General features: G+C 43.2%; 2 protein-coding genes across 2 annotated transcripts in view; one reads left to right on the forward strand and one right to left on the reverse strand.

Moving 5' to 3' along the window:
- Positions 1–196, reverse strand: part of T265_00200 (hypothetical protein) — a gene marked incomplete at both ends in the record, with an annotated part of 5,500 nt that extends 5,304 nt beyond the window's left edge. The window contains one exon of the mRNA XM_009163908.1: positions 111–196. Coding sequence (XP_009162172.1) covers positions 111–196 — 86 coding nt within the window. The remainder of the gene's footprint in view (positions 1–110) is intronic.
- Positions 197–3,632: 3,436 nt separating this feature from the next.
- On the forward strand, positions 3,633–14,267 carry T265_12478 (hypothetical protein; the record flags this gene model as incomplete). Its single annotated transcript, XM_009164002.1, has 2 exons — positions 3,633–4,460; positions 14,073–14,267. Coding segments are annotated over 2 exons (1,023 nt in total), but the record flags the coding sequence as incomplete, so codon positions are not given.
- Between the last annotated feature and the right edge of the window lie 1,186 nt (positions 14,268–15,453).

Below are 15,453 nucleotides of genomic sequence, written 5' to 3' on the forward strand. Positions count from 1 at the left end.
TCCGTGACGCTACCTGACTGGGACGTCCTGGGCGTTGGGTCACTCGATCGATGCCACTAGGGTATTTACTGGGTCGTTGTTTGAGACATCGGGTCTACCACCTGCATCACTTAAGCATGTTTGCTAGTTCAGACATGAAGATCCAGATTTGTGTAGTGTGCGCTGGTGGAGTAGTGTTGACACACTCGCCTCGCATGCCAACCACCAACAAGCAGTAACAATAACAGTAATAATAATGGTAGCAATAAGGATAATGATAAGAGTAAGAATAGTGTATGGAACGTATAAACAAGTCACTAAATGAAACCTCTTTGGGTGTTATGTTCTTGAAGACAAGACTAATGTCAAGATCATTTTCTTTTGGCTTCAAGGGAATCTAATGAATTCAGTATTAATTTTTTCTGTGACCAACAGCCGAGAATCGCCACCAGGATGTGAAAGTCTCTTGGTGGGGCTCGAAACATAACTAAACTCAGCTAGTTCACTGCCCGAGGCCGTAAAAATGGTTCATATGTGCCACTTTATTGCAGAGAATTTGCTGAAAAAAGAAATTAAAGTAACTTTCAGATTGTTTTATCTGGGTTCTTAATTTATTGCTCACCGAAACGTGACCCAACAACAAACTGCGCTGAGGCGTACCATGGATGCGAAATTACGAAGACTAAACCCCTCTTGATATTGATTCCGTAGTATGAACAGGCATAAGGAAGTGTACACATTCTGACACCGTTATGCGGAAGACCGATACAGTTATTTCGAGGAACCTCACAACTGTGCGGTTAGCGAATTCGGTCAGCACGTGCAACGGATAGTGCGCTGTTTGAATTTTTTTGTCATTGGTTACGCATCCTTTTTAGTTTTGCGGAAAAGTTTGAGAATGCAATCTGAGGTTGGACGGAAGAGGAACAGTTCATTTCCTAATTTCAATAATCATGCCTGATAACAACTGAATTTTAGAAGCACGACTCAACCCGTCTTGCATTTCTGATTCAATAGCACCCCTTTTGGTGTTTTGGAACATTGTTCCTGATGGGTATTCTGCAGTGAAATTTTGGTGTCAGGTTTCTTTGCACGCAAGTATCATTATCGCGGTTAGCTGGCGCACTTCGCCAATAAAAACTACCCATATTGGTCTAAGGTTGCACTTTCCATTTGAATGTCATTGTGGGTAACTGGCTGCCGCCCCCCACTTCTTCAAATTTTAGCACTCATATCGCTAGGTGCAATGGAGATATTCGGTGTCCTGCTGTCCCAAGGCTGCAAACTCCACATAACGCTGACGAGCAATCAACTGAGCAATGTCGTGCCTTCAGCTGGATTGAACAGTGCTTCAACATTCGCAAAAGCGAAGGCCTCGTAGGATCGATGACTAGACAGATCTGCTGGAACCAGACTCCACATAACACTGACGAGCAATCAACTGAACAATGCCGTGCCTTCAGCTGGATTGAACAGCCCTTCAGCATTCGCAAAAGCGAAGGCCTCGTAGAATCGATGACTAGACAGATCTGCTGGAACCAAAACGGCAGCAACCGGCTAGTCCATTACCAACCAATCGGATAAAGACCTGGCTATTTTGAGAGGAGCACATTAACTTATGTGTACTCAATTCAAGTAACATCCAAAAAAAGTATTTTGATATGCATATCTGAGCACAATCGTTTTTTAAAAAATGTACTACACTTCTGTCACCCAGTTGTCGCAAAAAGTCTCAAAGCATCGGTGTTTCCACATTTCAAGTAATCGACGGTTCCTAGTAGAACTTGGATAACCCACAGGGTACCAAATCTCTGGGAAGATCAGCGAACTTAAGACGAAACCAACCGTGGGCTGTCAAAGAGTTCTCAGCAACCTTGTGAGCAGTTTCCTCCACGCAAATATACTGTGATATCTCGAATATTGCACCAACTGAAACATGAGGTGGCCTTCGTGCAGGGCATCCAGTTGAACAATATCATAAACGACAGATTCGATTGAGTCTCTTGTAAAAAGAAACAATGCGAAATACAAAGGAGTGTACCTCTGCTTCCTCTGCGCCTGTAGACGTAACAAAAGTGCCGCTGTCAGTGTGAACTGTTGTTCTTTTATGCTGCAATCAGTGTATGGCTATTGCAATTCGGAGAACAACCTGTAGGCTAACGGTGATGTGTGTTACCTTCCGTGAGTTTCATGCTTATTCATGTAGTAAGACAGGAGAAGGGGATCAGTTACGGTCTACATAGAGAGAGAGATCACTGATTTTATTGAAACGGACTCATTGAATCAACAGTGTGCTAATTACGTTCACTTTGCGACAGGTACACTAATTTGCATACCAATTCGGTTTTTGAGGGGACTCACGTGACTCTCCTTGGGAGGCAATTTCCGGCTTTTCCCTTCTTGGCGATCATCAGTTGAACCTGGTATCCGAGTTCCTACCGGTCTTATTCCCTGCTTGAATCCCAAACTCTATGTGGACGGAGTCATACGCTTATTTGTAATGGGAGATTCAAAGGAATGTCGGTTGGATCTTTCCTTCGTGTTGTCCTTCTCCTCATTTGGGAAAATATGTAAGATACCAAATGTGTTTTTATTTATATGGCAATACTTTTAGGGAGGATGAGACTTCCTCGACAGCTTTGTAAGCCGCACTCTCCAATGGAACGATTCGATACCTTGAAAATTGAAAACTGGGAACTCTGACATTGGGTTTAGCTTTTGGGCCGCAAGCAGGGTGAAAACGGCAGTGGTCTGTTGGGGAGATTTGCAACCTTGCTTCACCAAGGAGATATACCCCAAACATACCGAACATCATACCAACTGAAAGCTGAGACGCCTTTGTGCAGTACACTCAGTTGATGAACATTATAAACGTGAGTTTCAGCTGGAATTCAAGTGAGGTTCTCAAGGAAACCAAATTGGTGTGGAAACAGGCTTAGTTCGCGAGCTCCATGCAAGTACGGCTTGAGTAGAACATGGAGTGGACAGAAACTCTGGGACTATGCCTACCTGGTTAGCCACAAGAAGGGAGCAACCGGCAAAATTTTTCAGCAACCTCATAAGTAGTGTGCTACATGCAGGTTCACTTTTCTTTGTCTCCTTATTGGCAATGGGTTCGTAGTTGAGGCCTGCATGAGGCAACACCACGAAACTCACTTTGCCCTAATCGGAGTCCAGTACAATCACCTGTAAGTTCATCTAAAATCGAGGGTTCGCAAAAATGATCAACCGTTATATTAGTTCGAAGTCGAGTTCCTTCGGATGAACTCAATTCAATCTCTTACAATGCCGGTTTCACAACCGTTGTAACATATGGACCAATCGAGAGGAAGCGAGCATCCATCGGTTTCGTAGCCTTCTTCTTTCGCTCATCTGGATTTCACACTTGAGCCTCGCCCGCGTCACTTGAATGCCGGCGATGGCGCACACCTGACGGTCTAATGAGCGGATTTCTGTTCTGATTGGGTGACTAGCGCATACGGTTAGACATACACCAGGGGTGGGGTTAAAATTGGCTGCTGATTGGCTAAAGTTGGAAACAACACTGCCATGTGTTAAAACACACCCCTAGTTCATAGTTGAAAGAATATTTCACTCGTCTGTTGACTGTTTACTGTACAACGAGTTTCAGGCTCGTGGCGAAAATATCGACGATGATTATGATGGATCACCACTCAGAAAGCTCAGAACACAACAGGAAAATGGAAGGTGGAGGTGAAATGAACGCATCGATACGAATGCCAGCACACTCACTGCCACCAGTAGGCAATAACCAACATGCAACATATGAACAATTCAACCTTAATTCCATACATCATCAAGACCAGCACGCAGAAAGGTCCCAATCCACTATGAGTATTGGGAGATATCCTTCTGCTTACCCACATCAGTCATTCCGTGCTCTTCCTGTACGCCATTCGACACGATGGGGATTGAAATCCGGGGCTAAAAAGTCGTTTGTGTGGAAATACTTCTTCCATCCCGAAATAAGTCTAGGTGTGCGCGATCTATCCCACACGCAGTGTACGCTTTGCGATAGTCAGTTAGCGTTCAACACATCGGGAACCACAACCACCATGCTGAATCACTTGAAAAGCAGGCATATGGAGGTGGTAGAGAACGAACAACAACATCACCAAAAACAACGACTACCGCACCACCAGCGGCGCGACGAGGAGCAGAATCAACATGGTCACAAATATTTATCTCAGTCATCCGGTTATTCGTCTGCCATAGGAAGTGTCAAGACACCCAGAAACAGCTGGATCGCCACAGACAATTCGTACTCACTCAAAACATGCGGCTATATGAGAGCCCCGTTTCTTCGTCGCGCACATCGTGGACGACCACCAAACTCTTGGACAAAGTCGAGTTATGCAGAAAAGGGATCCCTAGAGTCGTATTCTGAAAAACTCAGCTACACTGAACCGGCGTCAAGAGATGGACTGCTGCAGAAAACGTCGGTGACTGATGTATCAGAGGTTAGTGATTAATGTGTACTCAGTATTCACGTTGGTACTGTAGGTGAAGAGAGCGTGGTTCACAGATAGTTGACTCTCAAACGGGCCGTGTGTCTGGGCCTTATCATCTTGGATAGTTTACACCGAAGGGGACGCACTAGGCTCCATTCACACTCTCCTCGGTCCGTAGCGACAGCTGAACTCCGAATGTCTGACATACACGGCCGCTACCAGGAGCATTTCAAATCCCACAGCTACTGGACTCTACTAGGGGCAAAACTCTGGTTCTGCTGTCACCGGCCTTTTATCTGAACTAATCAGAATAAGCATGCCATGACAAGATGATTCGGTGAACAATGTTAGAGTAGATACAAACGTAAGGTAGATGGAACAAGCAGGTTGTTGGCAGAAATAACATTTTTGAAACTGTCTGAAGGCCTGATAAACTGCTACGACGCTGAATTCAGTTGTTGCCTCAATGTTAATGTGTACTTTTAAATAAATTACGTTGTATCGTCGTTTTTTAAAGATCTGCGGAGCCATTTGCAACCCACAGCTTAGTCCGCTGATAACGATAGAACGCTGTTTTCAATAGTGGGACTATATTGCAGATGTTTATGAGTAAGGTAGTAGGGGATAACGGTATGGAAGCCCGTTTTCTGGGACCAGCTGTCAACGCTAAATTCTGTACTCGTTTCTCACTGTAATAGTAGGAGGAAGATGTTCAATCTCAGGGAATAGTGCCAATTTCACCTTACCTGTGAACATTAACTGACTGTTTATATACTACTGGCAATTCAGATGTGCAGTCCTATTTCAAACGTTTAGGGGCTAGGTGAACGCAACCACATCAACGACGGCCCACATCCAGTGGAGTATTTTTGCTAGTATTTCATCCAAAATCCTACCATTACAATCTTTTTCGGAAATCACCGAAATGTGATCGCCCAGTATAAATGAGTTAGGTTTGTGGTTGGCAAGCCCATAAAAAGGTGGCCTCGTTGTTCTGTGAGCTAATTTGGCCGAAGCTGCGACGTACGGGTTTTGTCAACAGCCACCAAGGTACAAAGTTTCATGCACTTTATTTAGTGTTGCGAAACCGTCTTTTGTGATTTCACCCTTAGCGCATGACCTAGTTTGATCATGTGAAGGAAAAATAATCCATGAGATTGTCAACAACCGTGTTAGCCTACCCGTTATCAGGTCGTCCAACTTTCAAGCACAGAGCTGAGAACTGTCGTGTGTGTGAAGCCTTCATGTATGTGGTGCAGGTGAGATGGAATTTCGTAAATCACACAAATACCTAAACAGTTGTGAAACATTGTACGAACTCACTTCCTTAACTGTAAGAGTGGACACGAGACCAAGTTAGATGCAGTAATGACCGATGTTTTATAACAAGTTTAGTTCCATAGTTGGCGAGTAGTCCTAGAAAGCTAGCATATGCACTAAATGTTTTGAGATTCTCAGCTACCGCTGTATTAGCCGAGTCATTATTAAACAGATCGATGGAAACAGGAAGATCTCAGTTAACCCAGTTCTGGATTTGTACAGAATGTGTCTTGACCTTTGTATACATCACCATCGAGCACGCTGAAAGAGACACACGTGCTGCGCGGCTGAATATGTCTGCCGACCGCAATTTACGTTTTTTGTGGTTGGGTGTCTAGGGATACATAAGAGTCTGAGAGTTCCAAGTGGAATCTAAAGATGATTTGATTCCAAGTTGGGATGTTCTGAGAGATGTACACTTCCTCAGGTTTCACCCTTTAGGACACTTTAACGCAACCTACAGTCATCCTCGGATTTCTACCGAGAAAATTAGGATATTTATCGAGTCAACCGGAAAACTCCATTGAGACATCTGGTGGAATTCTCAAGACGTTCTCGTCTGGGAAGTATAGTGAGCGAATTAGGCTCTAAACTATTCAGCATGTAGTCGTCTGTTAATGAAGATGAACTGAGTCATCGCCCAAAGCTGACTTATCTCGCTGTAACTGACACAGTGGGAGAGTGAATTTAGTACGACGCAATTCATGTCAGTTACGCGCAGTAAAACTCAAGAAACCGCAGCAGGGGACTAGTCCCTTTACAAAATGTTAGTCCTCAGAAATGAACTCCACTTTACGTCATGAACCTGTATAAGTGCGAGCTAATCACACTGCTACGTACGGCGGTTCGGAGTATGCTGAAGTTGGATCTGCATAAGTCTTCTCTGGACAGTCCTAATTTTTTATTATCATTGCTGTTGTTAGAGATCATGCGTGACCTTTTCAGTACTCGAATTTGAAATCTCTTCGACTGAAATAAACGTGTATTCACAGATCCAAAGAATTACACTGAATGCACCCAAATCATCATCGCTAACACAGACGTGTATTTGCGCGACTTTCACTTCAGACCACTTACAACACCATGAAGTAGAAGAAATCTCATGAAAGCAATACCTCCAGTGCTTTTGAGCTTTCCAGAAGGTAACCACATCCTTCTCACGAATCTACAGGGTTCCTACAGCAAGATGGACAGTACTCTTGTGGCTACTAATTATAACGGGTCAATAGACACGCAAATGATAATGCATGTCCTAATCGTACATTTAATGCCACCTGAGGTTCAACTTACTTTTCGGAGAAGTAACATCGATTTCGGATGATAAATCGCAGTGCCTTAACCAGCTTCATAACAGATGAGGTCTATCTGGTAGGAAGTTGATGTAATAAGGAAGGTGAAGGATCTGGTTTGGAGTGAAGTAGGTGACATATCTGGCTGAAATCATTTGTCCAGCTGACCTTGTCAAATGAACACAACTAAGTTCAAATGTTTCGAAGCTAATCGATTTTTTCAGTGAGTGGGAAACTGAACTAATCCATTGGCAGTGAANAGTCAAAACATCATCTGACTGCTCTTACACCGCTCTTCCGATAAGCGCCTAATCAGGACAGGTAGTTCGCTGTCTTGTGGAATAGATCAAATCCCGCTTCTCCATGAAAAGGTTATGGGAAAATGTGGTTCAGCGACACTGTGAATAGCTCAGTGTTGATATTTTGGCAGTTTTTGAAATAAGACAGGTGATTGTACTTTTCGGAGCTCTCTAAGGCTGTTTCATACCATTCAGCTACTGACACTGGCACTGTTAATTCGTTAAAACAGACAGACATACATTTAGGCCACGCGATCCTCACTCATTATTCGTTTTCATCAGTCATGGAGCAGAAGAACAAGGCGAAGGATAACAAAGTAAAATTATATTTACGAAGCACACATTTGCCAAATCACAGTGGTGTTTTTCAGAGACCCGAATGAACCATGATTTTCGATATTCCTTAATTGAAGCACCGCACAAAGGTCGCCTCCTGTTTCAGTTGGCGTGTTATCCGAGATATGACAGCATATTTTCTTGGCAAAATACAGTACTCATTAGACGGTCTTTGTGTGACTCATTCAGTCAAAGAGTATCATGAACGAGAGGTTCAGCTGGGATTCCGTTGAGTCTTCCGTAAAAAACTAAACGGTTGTGCAAATAAGTGTATTTCGCGAGGTTCATAAAATTTAGGTTCATTTAGAATATAAGGTTGACGAGAAATCGGGAACTGAGCCTACCCGATGAGCCCCAACAGGAAAGAAATCAATCGTGGGGTGTTGAACAGTAATCAGTAAATCTATGAGCAGCGTGTTCGGCCAAGAAAACGACTAATTGCTAAACGGATTGATATGAGAGGTTAGTTCCACAATCGAAAGGAGTTTTCTGGCCAGTGTGTGCAATGTTTGGTTTCGACCAGATTTATTTCACTGAACGTTAGAAGCATCGCGTTGGGGTTGCGTGACAAAATCGAGAATGAGTTGCTCAAGCTTCCTGGGCCCCCGTTTATATCGATAGTCCCGGCGGTCATCCAACAGGTTGTAGTACATGGGCCACTGTTGCTACTTCGCTCGTGCTATTCATTTGGGGAGATTCACAGTGGTTCTTTACAACCCCCCCCCATTACTCCTTGTGTCACCTTATTGTTTTTTGCTATGTGTCTGCTTGCTTAATCTGGCATGTTTTCCGTCCGTGACTGGTGAAAGTAGATCATGTGGTAACATTTCGCTATAGGTCCTTCTTGTCACTCAAGCGAACTAGATAAAGAAGATTCCGCATATCGAATGTCGGTGTTGTGTTGCCCTACGTTTACACTCCACGGCATTTTCTTCCGGCTTATATTTCGCCTTTATATATCGCGACACTATAGTTGCATACGCGTGCAGCCTTGCATGCTGCATTCAGTTTCCTCCTGGCTGTTTGCACTACTGAGGAAGTTGAAAAACTTTACTCTTTAAAGCACTCCAGGACCGAGAACACCATCATTCAATATATGTGAAGCCTGCAGTAGACACGATCTGCTACCAGCCTTTAGCATGTACTTTAGTAAAGCATACAAGCGTATCGGCGTATACTACTAACGAGGCATTCGAGTAGTCCGTGGTCGTGTCGAAGCTCCGCCCCGCATCTAATGAAAGGTGAATTTTATTACGGAACTTGTGAAACTGCTTTCCAGTGTTTGTTTACAATTGTGTAATGGTAATGGATATCCATGAAAGTTCAAGAAGTCGAGTGAGAATGCTCAGTTTTTGAAAACTGTGTGCATGTATGATGCTTACTTTCCTTCCTTGTAATTAGTTTGCAGCGATGGGTTTTCCTCCTAATATACCAAAGTATGTATTCATTGCTTCCACCACAAAAAACGAAAGTGAACCATGCTTTTCCTGAGTGGACTGCACGTCACATCTGATGATCAGGAATTCAACAAAAGTTGAGTGGTTCTTACAGCATTCCACCCATCATAAATATATATATATATAAGCAAACTATGGTACGTGAATTGCATTGAGGACTAAAACGTTGGAAACAGCCACGGAGAGCTTATTGCTAACCCAGAGATGCGATCAGCCGCATCCCTTAAATTAGGTGTCAAACATCCTGATGTCCTTTTGATCGGGCTGTTCATCACATACGGTTCAAGTCGTTCGTCATTATGATTTGATCTCCGGTGTAAATCACACGAAAATTTCATCCAGCAGCAAGTAGTCTTAGTGGATTGGGAAGCAAACGATGAACTGGAGTAGTAGAAATTCGTAGATGATGAAATGACAGTATTGATTTTGTGGGATGGAATCATCGTGTATTTTTACATTTCTAGATCAGTCGCTGAGTATGTATGGCAACGGTACGTGATGACGTACACTTCAGTCATTCTTACAATTCGCAGTGGGTAATTTTTAGTTGGGGAAATTAATAGGGGAAGCGCCACAGCCCATGCTTAAGAAGCTTGTCTCACCTTTTGAACATACTGTTATTGGTAAACTAGTCCATTTAGGACGTCTTGTTTGCTCTCATTCTCATTGTCGAATCTCATGTCTGCCTAATAATTCAGTCAGATGTGGGGCAGATCTACCTACCTCTTTCCATCATGCACGTGCATCGTTTTGAGCTTCCTTAGTCTCATTGTACAATAAATGCTATTAAAGGTTTGAATTCCAGACTTGTAGATGCGGTGAGCATTTTAGCTTGGACGCCTTAATTCGATTGAATTCCGCACCTGTGGTCTATCTCATGGACACCTGACACATCACCTTCCTCCAAACCATCTGACTAACATAGTACAGGAATCCGACTTTTGTTATCCTCGTTTCATTCTTTGCAGACCTGTATTCGAATTTTTGCAAATTATCTCTTAGCTTCATCGATTCGGGGCAGATTCGGCAGATAAGTTCAGATTATATACAGTTCCAACCCCTGGATTGTTTGCAACCGGTCCAGTGTGCTACAAGTTCAGTGTTCCAACTATGCAGTCTGCCAATTTCAAGGCACACCTTCAGGGTTTATTTCATGGCATACCTTATGTTTATTGGATTTCGTCTCAAAAAGGAAGGCGAAGGAAGTTATCTCATGAAAAAAACAAATTTTGTGGGCTTGTTGAGTGGTGCTGGGCTGTTTAGCAAAACTGAAATGGCTTACATAACATTTCACATGTCTTACCGAAAGAGTCTCGTGAAAAAAGTGCACCGGTCAGTTTAGCTGGGTATACTGGAACTGAATACGTATGCTTTGTGCATAAAACTATGTTTGTCTTTTAATCATCAAAAATGCACTTATAGCTGATGGTTGAGGCCAGGGTTACCTTTTCATTTCAAAATGAAACAGGTGACATTTCACATTCCTCGGTCATGTGCTCTTTTCAGGTAAAGGGACTTGAACATGCCATGCCTGACCGACAAACGAAAGCCGATAGACTGTACCGTGTTCTAGTGCATGGTCCAACAGTATGCTATGATCATCTGTGTAAGATGAGTCTGTTGTGCTAGTGAGGACAGCTATTTTTGTACTCATCCCGTTTTAGAGTTACAAATTACCATACCATCACAGTAAGATCCCCTAGTGATCTATCTAAAAGTGCTGTAGATGGTTTGTAGTCCGTGAATGATACGTGAATAGGGTTTGACGATGCTCAACTTCCACAGGCTAATAAGCACAAAGGGGTCTGAGTTGTCTTTAATAGTCCACGCATCATTTCCGACAGGAAACACATCTCATGTGATGTCGCTTGTCCACCTGTGTCACTCACTGGATCTTGGTTGTTTGGTTTCTTTAAGTGCGTTTTGTGCGTACTTTTAATTAAGGAGTTATCTTTCAGCAATCAGAAGTTTCAATCACTCATGGAATGCTATAGTACGAATTAGAAAAGTACCCGGCGAATTCAGTTCCGTTAGCCCTTCCTCAACAATAGAAAGGGATGGATGGACGAGTAGATTAATGTTTGCATCTAAAACAGATTTAAAACTGTGCATGAGGAAATCTCTTCAATACAATGGACTGAAACAGTCTTTCTGGCACCATGACAGCATGTTTCTTTAGCCCTGTTATGGAGTCCAAAGTGATTATCGTATCTTTCCGTGGCATCAGGATTTGTTGTGATGAACTATTACAACATATGCAATAACATCAATGCTTCTTAACCTGAAAACGGAATTTCAAACGTGACTCCTTGCCGAATAATATACGCCAGTCTGAAATGGTGGTTTGAATTATCGAGTACTAAAATTTTTGCACGTGCTATATGGAGGATATGGCTGTTTTTTGTCCCCTCAAACGGTCAATCCTATGGACTCAACCGCTAAACGGCACTCACGCACCATTTTAATGGGTCAGTCGGAGCACACCTTTCCAGGCTGAAACTGCAGAGTCCATGAGACTAAGCCAGTTTTTCCGAAAACCCAGCGGTAGATATCCTGTCAAAGTGTTGTACAGGATACGGAAGCAATCCTCACCAGAATCGGACAAAGAATGCAAGTGTACGCAGTGACATCAAACTGACAACTACTTCCTGCAAGTCATTAGGATAATGGGGCCCTACAAAAGGGTGCCAAACATCGGTGATTGAACAAAAAGTAGGCTTGGAACGGGATGAACAAAGGGGTTAGAGCTTGAATTTACTGACCGGAAGGTCTGTGGTTCGAACCCGACCTTTGTATCTCAACTTTCCCTGTCTAGGCTTGGGCAACCCGGCAGTATCCCAGCCCTCGTGCAACCTTCCGGTGGCATGGCAATTAGGCGCCGGAAGAGTGTTACAGTTGAACGACTTTAGGCTTAAATTAACTGCAACCTGGTAGGTAAACCCAGTACAACGTTGAAGCCTTAGGACCTCGAAAAGGAATAGGATTTTCTGATCTCAACTTATTCAAGCCAGTCCGGAAATAAACCGTTTAAAATTCTTTAAAAGGCAAAATTCTTTGCTTGATAACTCGAAAACCCAGTAAATCGATTCGGGATAACTTTAATCTTAGTCACGACACGTGGACTTTGGACAAATGCAGCAACTGCTTTTGGATATCTGAAGGTATATCCACAGAACCCCTTGAAGAAAGGACGTTTCCTTTGAACATTCCTTGGTCAGGGCTTTTACTGTAGATGCCCCAGTTGATGATGTGTGCAGGTGACGTTTTTGCTTCGGTATGGAACCGAGGATTTCATATGAAAAACACCTCACCAATAAAGTCACGTAGACCACTGGCAGCTTCAGCTTTCTTAAGAGCACTTTAATTGCCGGGATCCCTCATGTATGGAATTTTGGGATGACGAAAGCAAGGGCTGACAACTTGCGGGAGTTTCCATCTCATAGGGGAATCATTAGCGCGCAGTGATGATGTATCTGAAGTCTCTAACGAAACGTTTACAACCAGATAGTCAAACCCATCGAACAAATCAACAGCCACCTATCTGATCTACGACCAATTAACTCATCCGAGCTACCAAAATTTTGGTATATCGATCCATTTCACTCTTTACAGCAAGCTAAAAAAAAGTCAAGGTCACAAATCGGACAGTTAACCGTTCTTTTGGCGATCTTTTCGTTTACGAGGAGATGGTGTTCCCAGTCGGTCACTGGAAAGTATCGACAGTACGATTATTCATCCTGTAATAAATTCGAGCAGCCAAACTTTTCCGTAATTTTTTTTTCTATAGATGGGGATTTTTCACAGAAGAAAATGTAAAAATAGAATCATCAACTCCGTTTTCTCCTTATATGCATTTCTTAGATGGAGTTTTCTCATAAAGCCAACTAGATGGCTGCTGTTGACCCGTCACCTGATCATGCATTGAAACGCAAACTCATAAGTATACGAATGATAACGAAAAATACAAATTAGCCCGATGGGTGCTTCTCTCCTGATCACGCCTGATCAACTACCTTAATCCCTGATTCCCTATTATGAACCTCCAAAAGCGACCGGAAGTGATTCGCTACTTGAGCCTCTTAATGGTTCTGAAGGCAACCTACCATTTTCTATTTACTAGATGAGGATACCTAAGGGACGCCAACTAGTATTTTGTGTCATAGAAGCAGTTCTGCACCCGCGTTCTACGGCTTTGTGGAAAATATCTTGCTCACAGTTCGGAAGAAAGAAGTTATCTGGAGATGACCCATTGTGAAATGAAGTCACTGTCAGTTGACCACTACTGTAGTTCTGGATGGGTCCTTATCATACAAGCCGAACTGTCGAGCGGTTTTATCTGAAGACCTGTAAAAAAATCTCTACTATCTAATCCGATGACGAGTGGTATAGAAGCGAGGTAAATCTTATAAGAAGACTTACAGAAGATGACTGTAACAGTGAGTCAAGCTTGGTCAAGCTTGATGTCAGAGGGAATCGGTCGCTGCTTATAATCCTTTCCACGTGGAAATGTAATTACCATCAATGTAATTGTAAATCGGATTGAAGTACCTTCATAGATATAGACTTAGGATAGTTGTATTTTGATCCCTAGCCAACGTTCGTAAGATACATGGATAGAACATTGGTGTCTTAACGGGAACACAAAGAGAAGTCCAGGTTTTATTAATGGAGGTTAACACTGAATTGTGTTTCACATATCGGAGGTTATATTTGGACAACTGGGGACAATGGGCTTTCGCCGGGTCCGTTCAGGGGACTTTTCAAGGATTTTTTTAAAGTCGGCGTGATATTTCAACATGAAGTTGAGACAGGAAAGCGGTTTTCCTGTGTGTCTTTCTTTCAGAAGAAATGCTCTGAAGAATCAAACACGGAGGGCCATAACCAGCAACCCGTTTTTTCATTTGTTTTACGTCTTTTTAGATACATCAATTCAGACAAACCACTGAAATCAATTCGAAGGGGGCTGGTGGACCACCAAATTCAGCTGTCATTCAACCGGCAGATGGAGTAATGCATGAACCTCCATGGCCATCCAGTTCAAATCATGAAGGTGCTCAGCAGCCTAATTTCTCAGATCCCATGGAGATGTTCCGTCTGTCCATATTGATGACCATGGTAAGAAATCAGTTAGTCAGTCGTCCATTCTTCAACCTGCATAATAAGGGTCGTGACCTTGCAGGAATTGGACAAAAGTTACCAGATTCATCACAAATAACTCAAACAATTGTTGCCAATAAGATTGCTGCTACAGAAGTTGAAGATCGACAACCTCCCAGGAAGGTGTCTTCGTTTGATCCACAACCACCCTGGCTACTTGCACAGAGATTCGTGGAACACCGAGACTCGAGCGCACAAAATAACTCGAGGCCTTCGATGAATACTTGTCAGCAATATTTTAACTCAAAACAAGAATGTTTTCAAGAAGTGGATCCCTTTTTGCCCCCAACGAAGCTATCCTCGCCCCCATCATTATTCAAACCATGCACTGAAAGTGGTTGGGAAAGACATTCGGTTACCAATGTCACAAACCAAGTGTCAGTACATCCCAGTTCCTCCGTGGTGCATGTTTCCGAGAATTTGATACCTTCACCCATTACAGATAAGACAGTGTCACTATGCCCAACATCCTTATTTCCGACCAACCAGCTAACACTGCCTCTTTCGGAAAACTGGAGACGCCGAAAAACCAACTTGGGAGGTGACTTGTATCGGAGTTTCCAGAATATCAGAAGCCCTCAATTTGACGCCCTCTCCACCAGGGGCAACTCTCCTAAACCCCTTGATCTTAGCTATAAAAGAAGCAGAGTTGTGAACAATACCGAACACATTTCGTTTCAACATCAGGCTGGCAAAAATATGATGCACCACCCTCTAGGTGAGCAAAGGAATAATCACAGTGCGGGCAGTCCTGAGGTCCACACACACCAACGTATGGAAAGCGCACCACAGCATTGGACAGAGGGACGTATCAATGCAATGAAATCACCTCATGCAGGCCAAATCACTGCCAACAAGCCTCCAGGTAATTCAACTACGAAAAGAAAGCGGGGAAGGCCGGCGCATATTCCCATCAGTGACAATCAGGTAAGCAAAAGATCCGGCCCCTCGCACTATAGGCAAACACTTGAAAAATGAAAATAGCGACCGGAGTTCATGGGTTAGCTCTGAAAGTAACTAATTCCCTCGCTGCTCTCTGTCTGCTCCGCCCGTATTTGATGCCGCGCAAAAGGCCCAATCCACATATCCACATTCATTTGCGGCTGTTTACTGAAGTTATCTCCACGTGAACCGCTATAAAGCA

The sequence above is a fragment of the Opisthorchis viverrini genome, assembly GCF_000715545.1.
Source record: "Opisthorchis viverrini unplaced genomic scaffold opera_v5_2, whole genome shotgun sequence".
NCBI classification, from domain to species: Eukaryota; Metazoa; Platyhelminthes; class Trematoda; order Opisthorchiida; family Opisthorchiidae; genus Opisthorchis; species Opisthorchis viverrini.